Below are 19,519 nucleotides of genomic sequence, written 5' to 3'. Positions count from 1 at the left end.
TATTACCTGTAATAAATGTGAAAGATTCCTGCAGTGATAAGATAAGATAAGATAACCTTTATTAGTCCCACACGTGGGAAATTTGTTAACCAGGCAGGACTGAAACACATCCAAGCTGTCACCACGGTAACAGCACCGTCCATCCACAGGTGAGGGGAGGAGCAAAAAGAGGGACTTTCACCATACATACATACATACATACATACATACACCACAGTTGACAGGTAACCCTATTGGAGTCGCCAATAGTGACTAGAGATGGCACGATACCACTTTTTATGTCCGATACCGATATCATAAATTTGGATATCTGCCGATACTGATATGAATCCGATATAGTGTTTTTAATCAATAAAACTGTTTTTTAATATCTTGCTGCATTTTGTATAAGTTCATACTCAAGTTTAAATAACCAACAACACTAAAGCTATTCTGTTAGACCTGTATGCAAAAAATATTTCATAGTTCAGCAACACTGATCAATCTAATAAACTTAAACCTGCTCCATCCTCCCTATTCTGGCATTTTAAAGAGTACTTAGCTTAAGCAACCTCACTAACAGGGTGCCAACTCCCAGTAACAAAAAAAAATGTATTGATGCAATGTTGAACATTATTACACAGGAGAAACCAACTACAGTAAAATAATGACACCGTGACGTCTCTGCCTTTGTAAACAGAGGGACAGTAACTGCGTGTAAACCTGCAGACAGTCAGATTAACAGTATTTCGTCTCTATCTGCCATTCTGCCATTCATCTCATGTAAACAATAACGTGGCCACAGCGTGACGTGAAAAAAGGCGCATACCTTTGACGTTGCGTGACAAACTCTGTATTCCTCGTCCACACGTAAACACAAAGGGTTTTAAAAAATCCCAGTTTTCTGTGAAAACGCCGTTTACGTGGACGAAACAGCTGCGTGTTCAGAAACACCCGTGTAGGTGCGGACGCAGCGTAAAAGAGTTAGTAGTTTATTTTCTTACTGCCTGTAATTTATTGCAGATTACTTGTATTTGCAAACATTTTTCTTGTAAAACAAAGGGGGCGCAGCAGAAAAAGTTTGGGAACCAGTGCTGTAACTATGAGACAGATGGCTGACACACGAACCTGTGGGAAGTAACATGTTTGTAGAAATGTGAAAATGTTCATGCCATAATCCCTCCCATGTTTCCGTGTGGCACTGTGGAGTAATGCACAATTCTTCCAAACACGGACAAAATATGTAGAGGGAGATTTGTTACAAGGTGTGTTGTAATCCCAGAACAGTGAAGATTACATAACAGAAGAGCTTCACAGCTCGTCAGGCAGCAAGTGGACACTGAAGAGTGTGTGCGCCTTATCAGAAGGAAAACTGTTCTCTGCACCTGAGATAAAGGATCGTATAAAAGAAGAGCGAGCGCTCCCTGAGGTCTCCGACTTCTTAGACATTTGAACCTAGACAGGAGACGTGTGAGAATGGCAGGAGAGGACAAAAGGAGAGATGAACGAACTGCTGGAGGATCAGAAGGAAAGCAAAACAGGTTGGAGACAAATCAGTTGCTCTTTAATAAAATGGATGAAGCAGCATGTACACTTGTGAGACATGCATGTGTGAGGTCAGGTAAACCTCTACAACATGCTGAAATGCTGCTTCTAACACAGAATAGACCGACGAGCATTAATCGTGTATCCCCACAGGATGGAGCCCGAGGCTGACGACCAGCGAGTGGAGCGAGGCCCAAAGAAGCGTGGCGTGCTGCCCAAACGACTGCTGATAATGTCGTCTGTGGCTGTTGTGCTCATCGTGCTGCTGACTGTCATCGTTGTACCTGTTGTGCTGCTCACTAAGACGCCAGGTACATTTTTACAATATGTACGATTTATATGATAAAACAATGATGCAACTTTGTTTATGATCCAGATGATGAAACATACCTGAGTAAATGTATTTATTACTCATCACCAGAGGTACATTTCACAGTACTTTGTACTTATATACTGTATTATATACAACTGCAATAATATCAGAGTCCAGCTGGAGCTGGTTGCAGCACCTGTGGCCTTCAAAGCATTTTCTCTGCATTGGATCTGAGCAGCACGGTGGCACGGTGGTTGCCGCACAGCAAGAAGGTCCTGAGTTCAATTCCACCATCAGGCCGGGGTCTTTCTGTGCAGAGTTTGCATGTTCTCCCCGTGTTTGCGTGGGTTCTCTCCGGGTACTCCGGCTTCCTCCCACCGTCCAAAGACATGCAGCTTGTGGGGATAGGTTAATTGGATAATCCAAATTGCCACTAGGTTTGAATGTGCGAGTGAATGTGAGTGTGAATGGTTGTCTGTCCCTGTGTGTTGGCCCTGCGACAGACTGGCGACCTGTCCAGGGTGTACCCCGCCTCTCGCCCTATGACAGGTGGGATAGGCTCCAGCGCCCCCCGCGACCCTGAAAAGGATAAGCGGAAGCAAATGGACGGATGGATGGATGGATCTGAACAACAGTCAAATCTGAGCAGACGTGCCAAAGCTTTGTTTCTTGTTTTCTGTTTGCACCATAGTTCTTCCAAATGTTTCAGTTCAGGATTTTTTAACTGCTGTCATGTACACCATCAGTAAACTGTGACATTACTGCTTTTACCTAACCTAATCATCACCACGTTTCACTGTAAAGACCAGGGCGCTGCTTTAGTTGGATGAGCAGGCGACCACGTGCAGCACGGTTTGAGTCCGACCTGCGGCCCTTTGCTGCGTGTGTCCCCCTCCTTCCTCTTCACCGTGTCTGTCTAATAAGGCCAAACACAGACTGTAGGCTTAGCCGTGGTTCTGAAAGTCGAATGGAAGCTCAAAGTGCACGACTGGCAGTGTTGTGACATACATACCTACTGCATGTAGAGTTCACCTGAGTGTACAGCGACAGTAAGATGTCTTTGCACAGGTGAAACAGCCCACAGTGTTGCAGGGTTTCACAGGGTGCTGCAGCCTCCAGCAGTGTGCCTTCTCCAAACGTAACACTTAAATACTCGCTGTGTCAGCATCACAACTTTATATTGCTGCTGCTAAAATCAGTGATTACAGTGATCAAAGTTCATTTGATATCATACTGCAGCTCATTGCAATGCCATGATGCATGAGTGCTCATCATTTGGCTTCTGGTCTTATGACAGGACCATAGTCATGTGGACAAAAAGTACACGGCTGCTTTGAACTGTGTGACTTTTGAATCAACTGACATGAAATGTGTAACAAAGATAATGTTACACGATGTGTTTTGTGCCGTTAGACCTTGGTCTCTTTGAGTAATATGTGACAGTAGCTTCTTTAAAAAAGACACTAAGAAAAAAGCATTCAGAGTCAGAACCAGACACGGAGAAGCTGCATTCAGCTTTTATGCTCCTTATATCTGGAACAAACTCCCAGAAAGCCTCAGATCAGCTGAAACACTCAGTTTATTTAAATCCAGGTTGAAGACTCACCTGTTCTCAGCTGCATTTGAATAAAGCACCAAATCCACACTTTAAGCTTAAATTTCAAAACTAACATTTAACTACTGATTTTATCTGTTTTGATTTTATATACTGTTTTGTTTGTTTGTTTGTTTGTTTGTTTGTTTGTTTGCTTGTTTTAATCAATTTTAAATCATGCTTTTTATTTGTTCTTGTTTCTAATGTCTCTGTAAAGCACTTTGAATCACCTTGTTGTTGAATTGTGCTATACAAATAAACTTGCCTTGCCTTCATGAGTATCTGCAACCTTCTTTAAAAGCCAAATCCCATCTGTCTCGCTTCAGCTGACAGAATCTTTAAGCTGAAGAAATGAATGAACTTTAAACAAGCTGCTCTCCCAACAAAGAGCAGCCTCCCCAAACACACCGTCGGCTGTTTTAGCTGAAAGCTCCCAGTTCTGCTGTGACAGGGACTACGTACCTATGACTCCGTCACTGTCTTGCTGTCCAATCGTGTTCCTCAGCTCCGTCTTCTGCCTCGTTCTCTGGTGGAGACATGCTGGAGTACTTGGTGCAGACGGGGAACATCAGTGAAGCGGACGGCCTTTTGGCTACGTGGTTTCACCGAGCCAACAGCAAGGAGGACATGTACAAAGCGCTCATGGGTAAAAACACTCACACAGACAACACTGCATTATTTGATGGTGTCGGTGCCTGAACCTACAGTCAGGTACAGACAAAACAAGCACCGCCTCCTGTCATCTTTCCAGGTGACACCATGATCTTGGAAGCTGACGTCACTCTCATGGGTTATGGGACCCCTGATGAAAAGCCAGTGCCGATCATGGCACACCCTCCCGACATATATAGTGACAACACTCTCGACGAATGGTTAGATGCTGTACTGGCTTCTGGAAAAGGTACAGATCAGAACTGTTTCCACAGAAAGTCCATCTGATCACAGTTTTTAAAGGCGTGTTCGTTTGCAGGCATCAAGTTGGACTTTAAGGCTCTGGAATCAGTGGGTTTGTCACTGGACCTGCTTAAACAAAAGGAAAGCAACAAGGGAATAAACAGACCTGTGTGGCTGAATGCAGACATCCTCAGAGGCCCCAACGTCCCAAGCTTTGTAGCTCCAGTCAATGGAAGCAGGTAGACCGGACACAGACCCTTGGACAGAGTTCAGAATTAGGAAGGGAAAATGTCTAACATCTAAAGACTGATCGGGAGGTTGGTGGTTCGATCCCTGGATCCTCCAGTCTGCATGCCAAGTGTCCCTGGGCATGATACTAGCCCCAGGTCGCTCTCCGATCTCAGCACGAATGTAGTTAGGAAGCACTAAAAAGCTTAGAAGAAAGTGACTGGGTGAGTGTGGTGTGGAGACTTGGGAGAGCAGGAAAGTGCTACGTAAGAATCAGTCCATGTTTATGTCTCCCTCTTTTTTCAGGTTTTTGGAACTCATTCAGGACAAGTTTCCAGATGTGACTTTGTCTCCTGGGTGGAAGGTATGGCACGCTCGCAGTAAGAACCCCATTGAACCATTATACCAGGCATGTGACGAGGTTCTGGGAATGTTCCTGTCAGAAACAGGAAGAGACTCAAGGAATCCTGAACTGACATTTATGAGAGAATTCAAAGCTGGAAGAAGAACTTTGAGCTTCAAAAAGATCCTTTGAGCTAAAGTAGACAAAACAGCTTTTATGTTCCTGTGATCCCTAAAATTAAAGACAGTTGAATTAATGTTGACATGCATCACCCATCAAGAGTTTGGACACCTTCTCATTTCATGGTTCTCTTTATTTCTACTACTTTCTACACTGTAGATACTGAAGACATCAAAGCAAGATATATGGAATTATGTAGCAAAGAAAACAATGATAACTCTAAAATACATTTAGAGTCCTGTGAGTAGCCGCCCTTTGTTTTGTTGACAGAGCTGCGGCCTTCTCTCAGCTTCATGATGTCGTCACCTGAGATGGTTTCACCTCACAGGTGAGCCTGTCAGGGTTCATTGGTGGTGTTGGGACCATCAGTCGTGTTGTGCAGAAGTCAGGGCTGTTAGCTGTGTACCAACCTATTTGACAACTGTTGAAATTCATATTATGGCAACAACCAATGAGCTAAGTAAAGAGAAACAACAGCCCATCATTACTGTAAGAGCTGAAGGTCAGTCAGTCGGAAACTTTGAATGTGTCCCCAAGTGCAGTCAGAAAAACCATCAAGACTACGATGAAACTGTCTGACATGAGGACGCCCCAGGAAAGGAAGACCAGGAGTCCCTCTGCTGCTGAGGATACAATCATCCGAGTCACCAGCCTCAGAAATCACAAGTTAACAGCAGCTCAGATTAGAGCCCAGATAGATGTCACACAGAGTAGAGACACATCTGAGTAGAGTAGAGACTGTACAAATCAGGCCTTTATGGTCAAATAGCTGCTGAGAAACCACGACTAAGGAAAAGCAACAAGCAGAGATTTGTTTGGGCCAAGAAACACAAGATGAGTCCAAATTGGAGAACTTTGGTTCCACTTTGTGAACGATGGTCTCTACATGCACGGTTCCCACTGTGAAGCATGGGGTTGATGGTTTGCTGGTGTGGGGGGCTTTACTGGTGACACTGGTGGAGATTTATTTAAACTGAAGGCACACTGACCCAGCATGGCTACCACAGCATCCTGCAGCAACATGCCATCCCATCATGGAGAGTGATGGAGGCCTGGCCTCCACAGTGGAGATGGTAAACACATGGTTTATATTTTTGACTGAATAACAGCTGTATGTGCTTTATTTCTTTAGGTCCTCTATATTCACCAGCTCACAAACGAAACCTACTCCAGAGCCACGGTGGAAGAAATGTACAACATGATCAAAGACGTACCTCAAAGGGTAAGTGTGAATCCAGGTTTCAGTGGTCCCAGTTCAACACGCTCCCATCCCAACACGCCTGGGACAAATCGTCGGTGTGTTGCGTGCTGGGATGAGAACGCTCTGAGGTGTCGGAGAACGGCAGAGCTGACTGGTCAACGTTTCGTCTCTTAGGTGACGTTCCCAGTCCACGCCATGCTGGTTCGCAGCGGCTGGCAGCACCTGAGCTGGCTCCTCAACCAGTCACCACGGTAACAGATAACTTCCACGTTTACTATGGCAATGACTGGAAATCTGCTAATCAAACCAGTAACTGGGGGCTGCTCGCTGCCCATGAGCGCCACAGACTGACTGTCATGTTTTGTGTCTAGGTTCAGCCTGACTTTGTGGCAGGGCTCTGTTAACCCCAGCGTCAGCGACCTGCTGTTTGTCCGTGACAACACCCACCCGTGGCAAGTCTACTATGACATATATGAACCCACGCTGTCAGAATTTAAGCAGGCTGTAGGTGAGGAGCGTTCATATGGAGCAGACTTACACAGACTATGTTTGGGTAAAATAATAATTGTGTGTGTGTGATTTATTCAAATCAACAGATTTGTTTTCAGTGAGTTCTGACTGTTGTTGAAGACTAAAGAAAAACATTATTAGAAAACTACATGAAAAATCATTGGAAACTGAACCTTCTGCTCATTGTGTGCATTTGTTTAAGCTTCTTCTGAGATGAAGAGTTTGCTTCTGTTTAGTTCTTCCTGGTTCATTGTGTGTGTTCACAGGTAAGCAGGACAGCGTGAGGAGGTTCTATCCTGGAGGAGATCTGATGGAGTTTCTCCACCCAGGTTACAGCTCAGACCTCATGAACCGCCTGGCTGTGCCTTTGCTCCCCGTCACCGGCCGGGCCTCCCTGCTCCGTCAGCTTTCAGGCAGGTTTTACACCTCAGGGTTTATAACCTGATTTTAACGGGCCAGACTGAAACGCCCGGGCAAAGCACGCTCTCAAAGTTGTACTTTACATATGCTAGCGACATCTGGTGGTAACATCATGAATGACAGCGGGGCACTGTCGCCAGAAACACCAAGAAACTGCCTCATTTGTGCCACGAAGCATTCAGAGATCCCTCGTGAGTTTTTTCTCAAGGTATTTTTAAAGTGAACTTGCTGTATGCACTGAAGTCATGTGGCAGCTGAACCTTTCGTTCACATCGGTCATCAGGATGATGTTCTTAGTGACTCTTGGTGGCAGAAAAGCTGATGTCCTGGGATTTTGACCGTTACAGTAACAATTGTGAAAAACGCAAACTATCTGTTGTTTTGGTAGAAATGAAAGCGCCAGAAGTGTTCACAGCTGTGCTGAGCAGAGAATACAGAGCACAGCTGCTTGATCAGAAATCAGTGTTTGAAGCCGCAGTGGACCGAGGCGGCGTGTTGGACAACGGGGAAGTGACTGCTGCAGAGGTGCGGCTAACATTTGGCCCTTTGAGTATCAGTCGTGGTCACAGCCTGTCCGTCCCTTCACAGCTGCGGTCTCCTCATCACCTCATGATAATGCAGCATGTCACAGATCAGCTGTTCATCCTGATGATGTCAAACTGTAAACCTGCACATGCTGCTGTCGCACCACCTTAAAGTCACACTGATACTCTGTTTCACTAACAGGTGGGGGCAGCGGGATGCTGGTCGTTCGTGTGACCTCTGACAGCAGTCGACCTGGAGTCCTTCTGGTAGAAGGTTCTGGAAGGAGCTCAGAGCTCCTCACACTGCAGGTATATCTGTAGATCACCAGCCAACCACCAGCCAGGTTACATTTTTATTAAGGCCAATCATGTGTGTGTTCTCAGGATGTTATTCAGACCCTTGGGCAGGCTGCTGATACCTCCTGGGGAATTTACCTGAGGGTCCAGAGTCAGCAGCTGCTGGAGGCTTCTCTTAACCTGCTGCAGTCAGCCTACGGGGCCGACGAGCTCCACAGGCCTGTGTGGATCAGCATGGAGGGCTTACAGAGCAGCGACAGCACAGCAGTAAGCACATCTGATCCCCCCGAAGCAGTGTCTGCAGACAATACGTTAATAAAGAACAGAGCAGACGCATGTCACGTTTAACACACCTGGCTGGAAATCCATCCAACTAGAATCGAGCAGGTGTAAATGTTGGAGCCTCCTCGAGGGTCCACCCTGGCTGGGAAACTATCACACCCCCACAGAGAGAACAGTTGTATAAGCTGCATGTTTGTCAGACGGTCCCCAAGCAAATGCAATCCTCTGTTCGTCATGAAGGCTTTTTAGCTGCTCAGGCTTGGTCAGCCAAGCTCAAGTTCACTCCAACAATGTCCAGTGCCGATCCAGTTAGACGATGGAAACGTGTCATTTTAGGCTGTTTCATAGTCGTCCTTCTCTTTGCTCCAGGTCTTTGTGTCCACAGTCGAGCGCCTGTTTCCATACGTCACTGTAGTCCTGGCTGAGCACAGATGGCCTCCTCGGATCCCAGCGGCGGTGTCACAGAGGGTGGCTCTACACCTGAATGCAGCCTCGCTGCCCACGGGGCAGGAGCAGCTTTATGCTTTACTGGGAATGATGGACAAATACGACTTTATAATTGAGGTGGACACAAAGAAAGGTGGTGCAGCTGTCACTGTGGTGAAGGAGCTCCGTGCACAGCGTGCAGGCAGAGCAAGCAGAAGCCTGTATATTCTACCTCAGTGATCAGAGCACGTGTGGGCTGAGAGCAGGTTTAAATGTGCTTTTATAGTCACCACAGAGTCTCAGTGTGTATAGAAATGCTGCTGCTTTGGGTTGCTGAAGTTAACATCATTATACTGTATATATATGATTCAATGATTATTATAAAATTCATAATAAATTCTATTAAAGGAACCAAGTCCAAAACCAGAATTAGCCTCTTAGCCTGTGTGAGCCTGTCCGAGGTTTGTGATTCAGCAGCAGCTGAACACGTATGAAACACTCTCCTGCTGCAGCTAACATTTCACATGCAGCCCGCCTCTCTTACTGACTGCAGCACTGCATTATTTGCATCCATAAATGTGTCTTTAAAGTGTCACAGGTGGCATCAGTGCTCTCAGAGGCTCACTTGGTACTTTTAATGCTGATTTTTGAACGTTTACAACAAAGAAAATCATCCATCACTCGATTAAAACAAGGAAAAATACAACACAGCACTTTATTGTAGTTCAGTGGAAAAAGTGAATATTCATGTTTTAAACCAGCACGTCATGTTGAACTGCAGCAAACAGTTATAGTGTTAAAATGAACCTGCATTAAGTACAAGCCCACACCTGTACAGCTGTTACAGTCATGTACCTTTAACCTACAAACATGAACAGCAGCTCAGTCACTGACACAGCGGCTGATTTTACTCACTTAACACGTCGATTGTTACTGCTGACCTTTGTATCAATCCATGAAATGATCATAAAGTCTTCCCGCCACATAAACCAAGCAGGCTGTCCCCACAGTAGCGTCTGGTGCTGAGGAGAGCCTCGGACAGGCTGCTGCCACTGTCACAGTCTGTTCCTGGTCAAGTACTGGCTGCAGGAGCAGAAGGTGTGGTAGAAAGAGGAGGACAGGCCGGCAATATCTGTGGAGATGTAGGGAAGGACCTCCGGAGACGCCTGGTTAAAGTAGCTGATCTGAAAGAAAGACAACATACTAATAACAGCCAGCTGTGATAAGAGCACATGTACGACTGCTGCTTTTCTCACCAGGGACTTGTTGTCTTTGGTCTCCAGTATGGTGAATCCAGCACACAGAACCTCTCCTCTGTTATAGCCTTCAGTGGGAGGGTGAGTGGGCAGGGACACGGAGCGCAGGGCGATGACATACGGGTCTCTGAAGGAAAACAGAAAGGGAACGCATCAGGAAACCCTGCAGGACACAGGTGGATGGATCTGGCTCTACTGACCCGCTGCCACATGGCTTCCTTTTGGAGGCCAACAGGATGAAGTCCTGGAGAATCCCTTTTGCCTGATTGGCTGCAGTGGGAGATCCCATCGCGCCATGACGCACCGATGGAGTCACCACACGATATATGAAGTCATCGTTGTCGACCAGCTGAATCAGCTCGCACTTCCTGTTTGAGGAAACACATACACACTGTTAAAAAGGGGACTGGCAGCACTGTTTAAAGACTAAGCTGCAGTTCACTCCACAGGTATCCACGCAGAGGCAAACAGCTGCTTCTGTGCTTCACCAGCTGAGGGGTGGAGCTCGTGCATAGGGACACTGAAGGGGAAAACTACATAACAAAGGGCTTGGTGATGACATCACCCAGATCTCCACCCATCTCTGCTGCTTATCCTTCTCAGGGTCGCAGGGGGTGGAGCCTATCCTAGCCGTCTTAGAGGCAGGGTACACACTGGACAGGTCGCCAGTCGGTCGCAGGGCTAAACACGAGAGTTTCCAGTTAACCCAACCCACTAACTGCATGTCTTGGACTGTGGAGGAAGCTGGAGGACAGGGGGGAACCCAGGGGGGACGCAGGGGGAACCCAGGGGGACGCAGGGGGAACCCAGGGGGGACGCAGGGGGAACCCAGGGGGACGCGGGGCGAACCCAGGGGGACGCGGGGGGAACCCAGGGAGACGCGGGGCGAACCCAGGGGGGACGCAGGGGGAACCCAGGGGGACGCGGGGGGAACCCAGAGGGACGCGGGGGGAACCCGGGGGGGACGCGGGGGGAACCCAGGGGGACGCGGGGGGAACCCAGGGGGACGCAGGGCGAACCCAGGGGGACGCGGGGGGAACCCAGGGAGACGCGGGGCGAACCCAGGGGGGACGCAGGGGGAACCCAGGGGGACGCGGGGCGAACCCAGCGGGACGCGGGGGGAACCCAGGGAGACGCGGGGCGAACCCAGGGGGGACGCAGGGGGAACCCAGGGAGACGCGGGGGGAACCCAGAGGGACGCGGGGGGAACATGCAAACTCCCCGGCCTGATGCAATGATAGCATATTAGATGGAGTTGTAAATCTAAACTCCACATCACTGCATAAACAGCTCGTGCTCCACCTTACAATCCAACGTATTAAAAACCCTCGCTTGGGGCAGACTCCTGCCGCGACGTTCCACCGGAGAACCACGGCCTCTGAACCATCCATCCAGTCCTTATTAAGGGTCAGACTGTGATGAAGCCAACAGGACTGCATCATCTGCAAAAACAAGGAAGCTGCCCTCCTCACATCAGCTACACTTAGAGATCCTGTTCGTGAATATCACACACAGGATCGGTCACACACCCTCGAGTCCTCCTACTGAGGAGCAGCCACAGCTTTCACTCCATTTCTAAATGGACCGCTGCGATACACCCCACAGACGCCGTCCTGGTACCTGGTTGTCCGAGTCTACAGAGCACTTATAAACCTCTCTCCAGACGTCCTGTGAGGGTGAAGATCTGGTCCGGTGTCCCACAGCCAGGATGGAATGGGGGCCCAGATCTTCTCAACAGTGAGTTAACGCCTCCTTTTCAGCTCTGTGAAAAATAACTTTCCAGGGGAAGCTGAGCACTGCGATACCTCAGTGACCGATCCACAACATCCAGTTATTGTTTTAAAACTGGGATTTCCCACAGTGGTCTGCTCCACCAGCACAGGCCCACGGTGTTGACGGCATCGGAGACAAAGCTCCGCCTCCTCCACAGACGAGGGGAGTTTGGGTTCAAGAGCTGCTCACCACGTTCTTTCCACCACCTGCTGGTCATGAGATCAATGCAAAGCGTAAGGCTGCAAATCTAAGCAGCTAGGATGAGCTTCATCTGCAGGCTGGCTCGGCTGGGGGAGAGCCACCGTTCCCCTTTTATGTAAACGTGAGAATAAAGAGACAGACAGGCCCTCACAGCTAATGTCACTTTAACCTTAACATGTCAGCCTCAGTGCAAAGTGAGCAGCATGAACCTAAACCACACGTCGCTTATTTTTAACCCTGAACCTCAGAAAAGTCCATCATTGGAATCGGAGAACAATACCGAGGCAGCGAGTCGAAACAGGCCGCGCACAGAAACCGCTGAACTTGACTCGTAGCAACGGGCAAACAGACGAGTCCCAGAGTCTTACTTGTAATGCGAGTCCCAGCTCGGCCTGTTGCTCAGCTCGGCGAGTAAATCAAAGGCTCTGTGAGCAGGAACGTCCACCTCACATTCAATCTTGAAACTCAGCATGGACTTCTGCTCCAGGGTGTAAAGCTGAACCTGTGAACACAACATAAAGCGCCGATGGGCAGACTCACACAAACAAACAGCTCATTAGTGAGACGCACATACCTGGTCCTTCTCACAGCTCAGGCGCCAGCTGCTTCTGGCTGCCAGCATCTTCAGAGCTGAGACGTTGTTAAAGCTCAGATACACCTGGAAGCACAAACACAGGAACCACAAACTCATCTCCAGAGCTCAGCGTTAGCAGGCCGCCTCCCGCCATTCAAATACTACTTATTATATATGAATCAGCGCCGTCTAACAGTGTAAGTATTAAGGGTGCAAAATGAAGACAAACTGCTGCAGCACTATTTCTCATCTGCAGTGAAGGTGAAGCACAGCGGTGCGACACGTCGGCCTGTCAGAGGTTCAGTCGACTAAATCAGTCTGCAGGCACGGCGGGAGTCTGACTGTGGCTCAGGTTTGGAGCTAAGTGGGACGACATGAACACGCTGAGGTCTGCTCGGTCAGATCATACAAACTGCAGTGGAACAAATCACTGAACATCCTTTAAGAAAGAAACAGAAATCATGTCCCACAAGTCATGACGACGCAGCACCGACACACAGCTGAGACGCTGATGTGGGTGAAGAGACTCAGCTGAGAAAACTATTAAAGGTTTACTGTGTCCAGCTCAAGCACAGGCTGTGACAGGATCATCATCAGCTGACGAGCAGCTGTGGAAATCACCTTATTGGTGCAAAAATACTGTTTTATGTCCCGTATGTCCGGTAGATTCAGCTGCAGAAATGAGAACTAATGATGTGTTTGTGACAAGCTGCTAGTAACAAGGTGCCAAGTTGTCTTATTTGTAATACAGTAATACACACATGTATAAGTGCGCATGCGCCAACCAGCGTGCAGCCTGTTACAGTCACTCCTGCTTTTCTCTTAGTTTAGCTCTTTTTTCTTACGTATTCTTTTTTTTTTCTGACTTGTATTTTCCTCCGTTTTCTATCTCTTACTCAATCATGTGGATTGAGAGAGTTTTTGTTCTTCTGGTGGCCGTGGAACTGTTACTTTTATCATGGAACGGGACCGCGGCACATCTCCTACACGCACGGACTGTTTACTCCAGAGATCAGCTGATCGCCCTGATGCTGGCCGGCTCGCTGGCCAGGCCCGCAGAAGTGCCCGCAGAAGTACCAGCTGAAATTTGGAGGAAAACACATCGGGGATGCAGAGGTCAAGGACAGAAGAGAAGAAAAAAGGTGACGGTGAGACAGCGGAGGCTCGAAGCGAGGAGGAGGTTTAAACCGTGTCTGCCGTCTATCGTGATGGGAAATGTGCGATCGTTGGCAATTAAAATCGACGAGCTCTCAGCACTGGTACGGAGTCAGAGGGAATACCGAGAGTGTAGCCTGATGTGTTTCACCGAATCATGGCTGCACCAGGTCATTCCCGATGAGAATGCTTCCGTGGAAGGCTTCCACACTGTTCGGGCGGACAGGGACAGCATCGCTAGCGGTAAGCGTAAAGGAGGTGGGCTTGCTGTTTTAGTTAACAACCGGTGGTGTAACCCTGCCAACATAACAATCAAAGAAAGGATTTGTTGCCCGGACACTGAACTGTGTGCTGTTGGACTCAGGCCGTATTATTTACCCAGGGAATTCTCTCACGTCATCTTGGTGGCTGTTTATGTTCCCCCCTCTGCTAACCCCACAGCTGCATGTGACACTATCCACTCTGCCATAGCTCGGCTACAGACTCAGCACCCGAGTGCCTTTATTGTGATCTCGGGTGACTTCAACCATGTATCACTGGACAATACACTACCAACATTCAAACAATATGTGGACTGTCCCACCAGGGGAGAGAAAACTTTAGACTTACTGTATGCTAACGTCAAGGATGCATACAGCTCCTCCTCCCTCCCCCCACTTGGTAGGTCAGATCATAACCTGATTCACCTCACCCCCCGCTATGTGCCAATTGTGAGGAGGGAACCTGTGACCACCAGGACTGTTAGGAGGTGGTCAGAGGAGGCAATAGCAGAACTACAGGGCTGTTTCGAGGTGACCGACTGGGAAACACTCTGTGAGCCTCACGCCGAGGACATCAATGGGCTTACTGAGTGTATCACAGACTACATAACTTTCTGCACCGACTCCATTGTTCCAGCTCAGACTGTTCATTGTTACCCAAATAACAAGCCGTGGGTGACTAAGGACATCAAAGCCCTCCTCAACAACAAGAAGAGGGCTTTCAGAGGGGGCAACAAAGAGGAGGTGAGGAAGGTCCAGGTGTTACTAAAGGACAAGATCAGAGAGGCTAAGGACAATTACAGGAGGAAGCTGGAGTGGAAACTCCAGCAGAACAGCATGAGAGAGGTGTGGAGGGGCATGAAGACCATCACTGGATTCAGGCCAACCAACAGCAGGGGAGCTGAGGGAGGTGAGAATAGAGCCGACGAGTTGAATCTGTTTTTCAATAGATTCGACACCACAGTGTCTGCTCCCACCCCCACAACCTCACCTGCAGTCAGCCTGGAATCCAGAGCCACACCACTGTGCCAGCCTCTCTCTTCACATGTTGCCTCCTGTGAGATTCCTGACACCCCTCCCCCACCCATCACCTTCACTCAATACCAGGTTGAGATGCAAATGAGGAGACTTCACTCAGGCAAGTCTGCTGGACCAGACGGAGTGAGTCCCCTTGTCCTCAAGGCCTGTGCCCCCCAGCTGTGTGGAGTCTTTCATAAACTGTTTATGCTGAGTCTGAGTCTGCAGAGGGTCCCGGTGATGTGGAAGACATCATGCCTCGTCCCTGTACCAAAGACGCCACGTCCCAGTGGCCCCCAGGATTACAGGCCCGTGGCACTGACCTCCCACATCATGAAGACCCTGGAAAGGCTCATCCTGGACCAGCTGCGACCCATAGTAAGACCACATCTGGATCCCCTTCAGTTCGCTTATCAGCCTCGTCTCGGAACAGAGGACGCCATCATCTACCTGCTCAATCGTGTCTACACCCATCTGGACCAGCCGGCGAGCACTGTGAGGGTCATGTTTTTTGACTTTTCCAGTGCTTTCAACACCATCAGGCCGACCCTCCTGGGTGATAAGTTAGCAGCGATGCAGGTGGATGCTTCTCTGGTGTCCTGGATTGTTGATTACCTGACAGGAAGACCACAATATGTACGTCTCCCACAGTGTGTGTCTGACAAGGTGATCAGCAACACAGGGGCACCACAGGGGACTGTCCTCTCCCCCTTCCTCTTCACCCTCTACACCACAGACTTCAGCCACTGCACAGAGACCTGCCATCTTCAGAAGTTTTCTGATGACTCTGCGGTGGTTGGATGCATCAGCAGGGATGATGAGACAGAGTACCGGGCTGTGGTCGACTCCTTTGTCACGTGGTGTGAGCAGAATCATCTGCAGCTCAACGTGGCAAAGACCAAGGAACTGATCGTGGACTTCAGGAAGACCAGGAAACACTTGACCCCTGTTTCAATTCAGGGGGTCAGTGTTGACATTGTGGAGGACTATAAATACCTTGGAGTTCACATTGACAATAAACTGGACTGGGCTAAAAACACCACAGCACTTTACAGGAAGGGCCAGAGTCGTCTCTATTTTTTGAGGCGACTGAGGTCCTTCAACATCTGCCAGAAAATGCTGAGGATTTTCTATGAGTCTGTGGTGGCCAGTGCGATCCTCTATGCTGTTGCATGCTGGGGGAGCAGGCTGAGGGTCGCAGATGCCAACAGACTTAATAAACTGATCCGTAAGGCCAGCAATGTTGTGGGGATGGAGCTGGACTCCCTCAAGGTGGTGTCGGAGAGGCGGATGCTGTCCAAGATAAAGACAATGTTGGATAACACCTCCCACCCACTCCATGACATGTTGGTCAGTCACAGGAGCTCGTTCAGTGAGAGACTGAGATTACCGAAAAGCACCACTGAACGACACAGGAAATCATTCCTGCCTGTGGCCATCTCCCTGTACAACGCATCCACTTAACACACTGTTTGCTGCTACAGCTACACATGTTTCTTTTCCAAATATTTATTTATAAGTGACTTATGTATGTATGTATGTATATATATGTATATATTGTACTATTCTTAGTTAGTGTATTGTCTGTCTTGTCTTAATGTTGGTTTAAAATGGAGCACTGTAACAAAAAATTATTTCCCCCAGGGATCAATAAAGTATTCTGATTCTGATTCTGATTCTGATATATAGAGAAAGTTTCTCTCCCGTGAGTCCACGAGGACTAACGTGAGCAGTACAGGTGACGGCGTGGAGCTTCTCCTCACCTGGTTGGTGGGATCCCAGGGAACAGACAGAGGCACCTCCCCCTGCGTGCGGGAAATGATGTACTTCCTAAACACAGAGGAATGCTGCATCAGGATGATGGCACTGTGCACAAAGCTGCACAACAAACGCTGATGTAGCTGCAGAGACGGTGCATTAGGGGCTGTTTGGAGACATGTACCTGTCCAGCCTGATCTTTTTCCTGGCCGTTGCCTCCTGAAACCTCCTTTGTCCTTCCTGTAAATGAGACGGACACACAGGCAGAGGGCACCAGTGTGTAACACAGCGGGCAGATTCCCAGCACCAGTTTATGACCAGTACACCGATCTGTGGCACAAACTGAGTGGAGTGTTATTACTCGGTGTTTGTTCATGCTGATAACGACCCACGACTACAGCGAGGCCGCTCCATCAGACGGATTTATGACCGATAACATGATGTGAAGCTCTGATCGCTGCTCAGCCGTCACGGCTTAATGGTTAATCGAGTGTTTCTGCACCTTCTTTATGACACTCGTGTTTTATCCTACAGGACGATCTCCACAAGCTGCTTCACCACAGATGAAGCGTGAATGAAGCTGACACCAACATTATCCTGTCAATCTACTGCTCCACACTTTAACCCCACCAGCACACACTCCCCTGACCGAGCTTTCCTGCAGGTGTATAATGTGGAACAATCATAGTAATGCTGTATTTACATGATTTCAACATTTGAATGGAGTTCATAATAACAGCGTTCACAGTGACGGGGCATGTGGACGTGCTCAGGCCTGTGAGCCACGGACGCTGTGACGCTTCCACCAGAAACAAAGGAAGGAAAACGCACGCAGAGGCCATGTTTCCTGCTGCGCAGTCATCCATCCATCAGCACCACGGGCGGTGCAAAAGGCGGACCCAGCTACACTGATGTCACCCACCGCTGCCTCTGAGCTCACCTTGGGTGAAGATCAGCTGTTATCAGGAGTCTGGCTGTGAAACGTTCATAGCTGACACCTTGTTAGCCAATCAGAGTGCGGTTTCATACCACAAATTCTGAAGCAGATTTCATGTCTTTCAGTCAGTATTAGCCAATCACAGACAGCCGCGTCACATCCAGACACTTTATGGATGCAGCACGCTAACGAGCCGTTTGTGAGCGTTAGTTTAACTCACCAGGGGTTCAGGTCGTATCCGTGGTAATGTGCGTGGCTTCCCGCCATCATCGAGCACCTCAAAGGTCATGAAGGCGGAGTTTATGTGTCGGTTAGGCCCCTCCTCATGGTAGGCCTCCGCGCGCACGCCCACCTCCATGCTGCAGTAAGGACACGTGTCAGTATGCAACCAGTGGTTCTGTCTGCTGCACAGCTGCAGTGCTGCGTCTCTGCCAGCGTTCTGGGATACCTGTTTCTGAAGGCGTTGTTCACTATCGCCTTCAGCAGCAATCTGTCTCCAACCTGAGAAGGTCCTCTGAAGGTGAACATGTCGATGGCTCGAAGGGTGGGATGAGCCTGAGACAGACGGCTGCAAGCAGAGAGCACAGAGACAATAGGCCACGACCTCCCACGTGCTCGCCGTGTTCAGGTTACTCACACAGCTGGACAGATCCTTTAATCTGCCACGAGGACTGAACTACACTGATCAGAATGTGGAGGTCAAAGGTCACAATGGTGCATCCTATTTTTAGGTAAAAATATGAAGGAAGGACGTGTTTGTGACTGTACCTGGCAGCGATTGTAGCTACGTTCACCATCCAGGCCATGATCTGCCCTCCAAATGTATTCACCTGGGATTCAAACACAGCAATGATCTGACAGGCAGAAGTCTCAGCGGTACCATCACACACTGATGAACAGTCACATGTAAAACAGCTGGGTGTGTGTAGGATCCATACACACAGGTCAAAGTTAGATGTTTAGACACAAGTTCAGCCATTCGTGTTGTTTCAGAAATCGCTCTGCCCGGGGCTGGGCGCTCAGGTATGTAGCAGCTCAGTCCCGGTGGCTACTTGGCGGGGCCTGGCGCCTGTTGCTCGGTCAGGCCTCTTCCGGGGCGTGGGGGGCCCTCGGGCTCGGTTCAGTCAGGGACAGCTGGCTGCCGGCAGAGCCGGCGGGCACGCCACTGCAGCCCCCTCTGGCTTCTGCTCCGTGGCTGCTGGGTGACCCCTCATCTGGGGCTCTCCTCAGCCCTTCCCATGAGGGTGGCACGGATGCCCCTCCGGTGGTCCTCCTTGGGCTCTCGCACTCTGGGGCCTCTGGATGTCTGGGGCCTGGATCTCCTCCATGCCTGCTTCATGCCCTGGGGGGCGGGGCTATGGCTCTCTGCATCCTCTAGCAGACCATTACATGTGGAAACCATTTGAATACAAGCGTGCTGATCCACACAGGTGTGCACTGTCCATAGACACAAACTACACCTTTCTTGGCTGCTACTTCCAAGCACATTGTGCGCTGTCGGTCCTGCTTGCTGCACAACAACATTCAGTATTTAGTATTTACTGCTGTTTACACTTAGCTAGATTAATGTGATGCTGTTGTGTTTAGTATGTTGCTCTGTTTTTTGCTGGTTTTCTCTTTTTTCTCTCAACAGCTGATCCAGGAGATTTTTTTCTCTTCTTTCTCTTTTTAAGTTTCCTTTCTCACTGTCCCTCTCCCCTTTCTTTTCTTTCCTGTCCCTCAGTCATGTCTGTCCCGTCTGTAACAATTGAAAATAAAATTAAATAAATAATAACAACAAAGGTCGATCAAATGGACCAATACGGCAAAGCTGTGATGATCCACTTGGTAAAGTAAATCCATTGGGTCTCCT

At 48.9% G+C, this 19,519-nt stretch overlaps 2 protein-coding genes across 4 annotated transcripts in view; one reads left to right on the top strand and one right to left on the bottom strand.

Annotated features, from left to right (window-relative positions):
- The first annotated feature begins 854 nt into the window (after positions 1-854).
- On the top strand, positions 855-9,098 carry LOC147309250 (protein FAM151A-like). 2 transcript variants are annotated; one of them, XM_086273444.1, is made up of 13 exons: positions 855-1,520; positions 1,678-1,835; positions 3,937-4,077; positions 4,183-4,332; positions 4,402-4,564; positions 4,860-4,917; positions 6,209-6,298; positions 6,452-6,528; positions 6,649-6,785; positions 7,054-7,200; positions 7,934-8,040; positions 8,116-8,295; positions 8,680-9,098. In XM_086273444.1, exons 1-13 carry the CDS (start codon positions 1,456-1,458, stop codon positions 8,974-8,976), a joined length of 1,770 nt encoding a protein of 589 aa, XP_086129570.1. In that variant the 5' UTR covers positions 855-1,455; the 3' UTR covers positions 8,977-9,098. The 2 variants fall into 2 exon arrangements, with proteins under 2 accessions (XP_086129570.1, XP_086129571.1); XM_086273445.1 differs by lacking the exon at positions 855-1,520 and having other exon boundaries at positions 1,716-1,835; positions 3,649-4,077; positions 8,680-9,096.
- A 258-nt stretch (positions 9,099-9,356) lies between these two features.
- The window catches only part of LOC147309249 (acyl-coenzyme A thioesterase 11-like), an 11,527-nt gene continuing 1,364 nt past the window's right edge, over positions 9,357-19,519 (bottom strand). For both annotated transcript variants that reach the window (XM_086273448.1, XM_086273449.1), the window contains 10 exons: positions 18,436-18,497; positions 18,116-18,235; positions 17,888-18,026; positions 16,915-16,970; positions 16,736-16,802; positions 12,541-12,624; positions 12,335-12,468; positions 10,193-10,360; positions 9,993-10,119; positions 9,357-9,920 (listed from right to left, as the gene is read on the bottom strand). In XM_086273448.1, coding sequence (XP_086129574.1) covers positions 9,792-9,920; positions 9,993-10,119; positions 10,193-10,360; positions 12,335-12,468; positions 12,541-12,624; positions 16,736-16,802; positions 16,915-16,970; positions 17,888-18,026; positions 18,116-18,235; positions 18,436-18,497 — 1,086 coding nt within the window. In that variant the 3' untranslated portion in view covers positions 9,357-9,791. The remainder of the gene's footprint in view (positions 9,921-9,992; positions 10,120-10,192; positions 10,361-12,334; positions 12,469-12,540; positions 12,625-16,735; positions 16,803-16,914; positions 16,971-17,887; positions 18,027-18,115; positions 18,236-18,435; positions 18,498-19,519) is intronic.

The sequence above is a fragment of the Aulonocara sp. 'chitande type north' Nkhata Bay genome, linkage group LG18, assembly GCF_057382095.1.
Source record: "Aulonocara sp. 'chitande type north' Nkhata Bay isolate Kocher_YH1m ecotype deep benthic linkage group LG18, A_spYH_male_GT1.1, whole genome shotgun sequence".
NCBI lineage: Eukaryota > Metazoa > Chordata > Actinopteri > Cichliformes > Cichlidae > Aulonocara > Aulonocara sp. 'chitande type north' Nkhata Bay.
This window is presented reverse-complemented; position numbering and strand designations above follow the sequence as displayed.

What these genes read in the sequence shown, in the direction of transcription:
- LOC147309250 (XM_086273444.1), top strand. Translation starts at nt 1,456, where the DNA reads ATGGCAGGAGAGGACAAAAGGAGAGATGAACGAACTGCTGGAGGATCA. An exon ending in CTCCTCAACCAGTCACCACG is followed by an intron (nt 6,529 to 6,648) that starts GTAACAGATAAC and finishes TTTTGTGTCTAG; the next exon opens with GTTCAGCCTGACTTTGTGGC. An exon ending in AGAATTTAAGCAGGCTGTAG is followed by an intron (nt 6,786 to 7,053) that starts GTGAGGAGCGTT and finishes GTGTGTTCACAG; the next exon opens with GTAAGCAGGACAGCGTGAGG.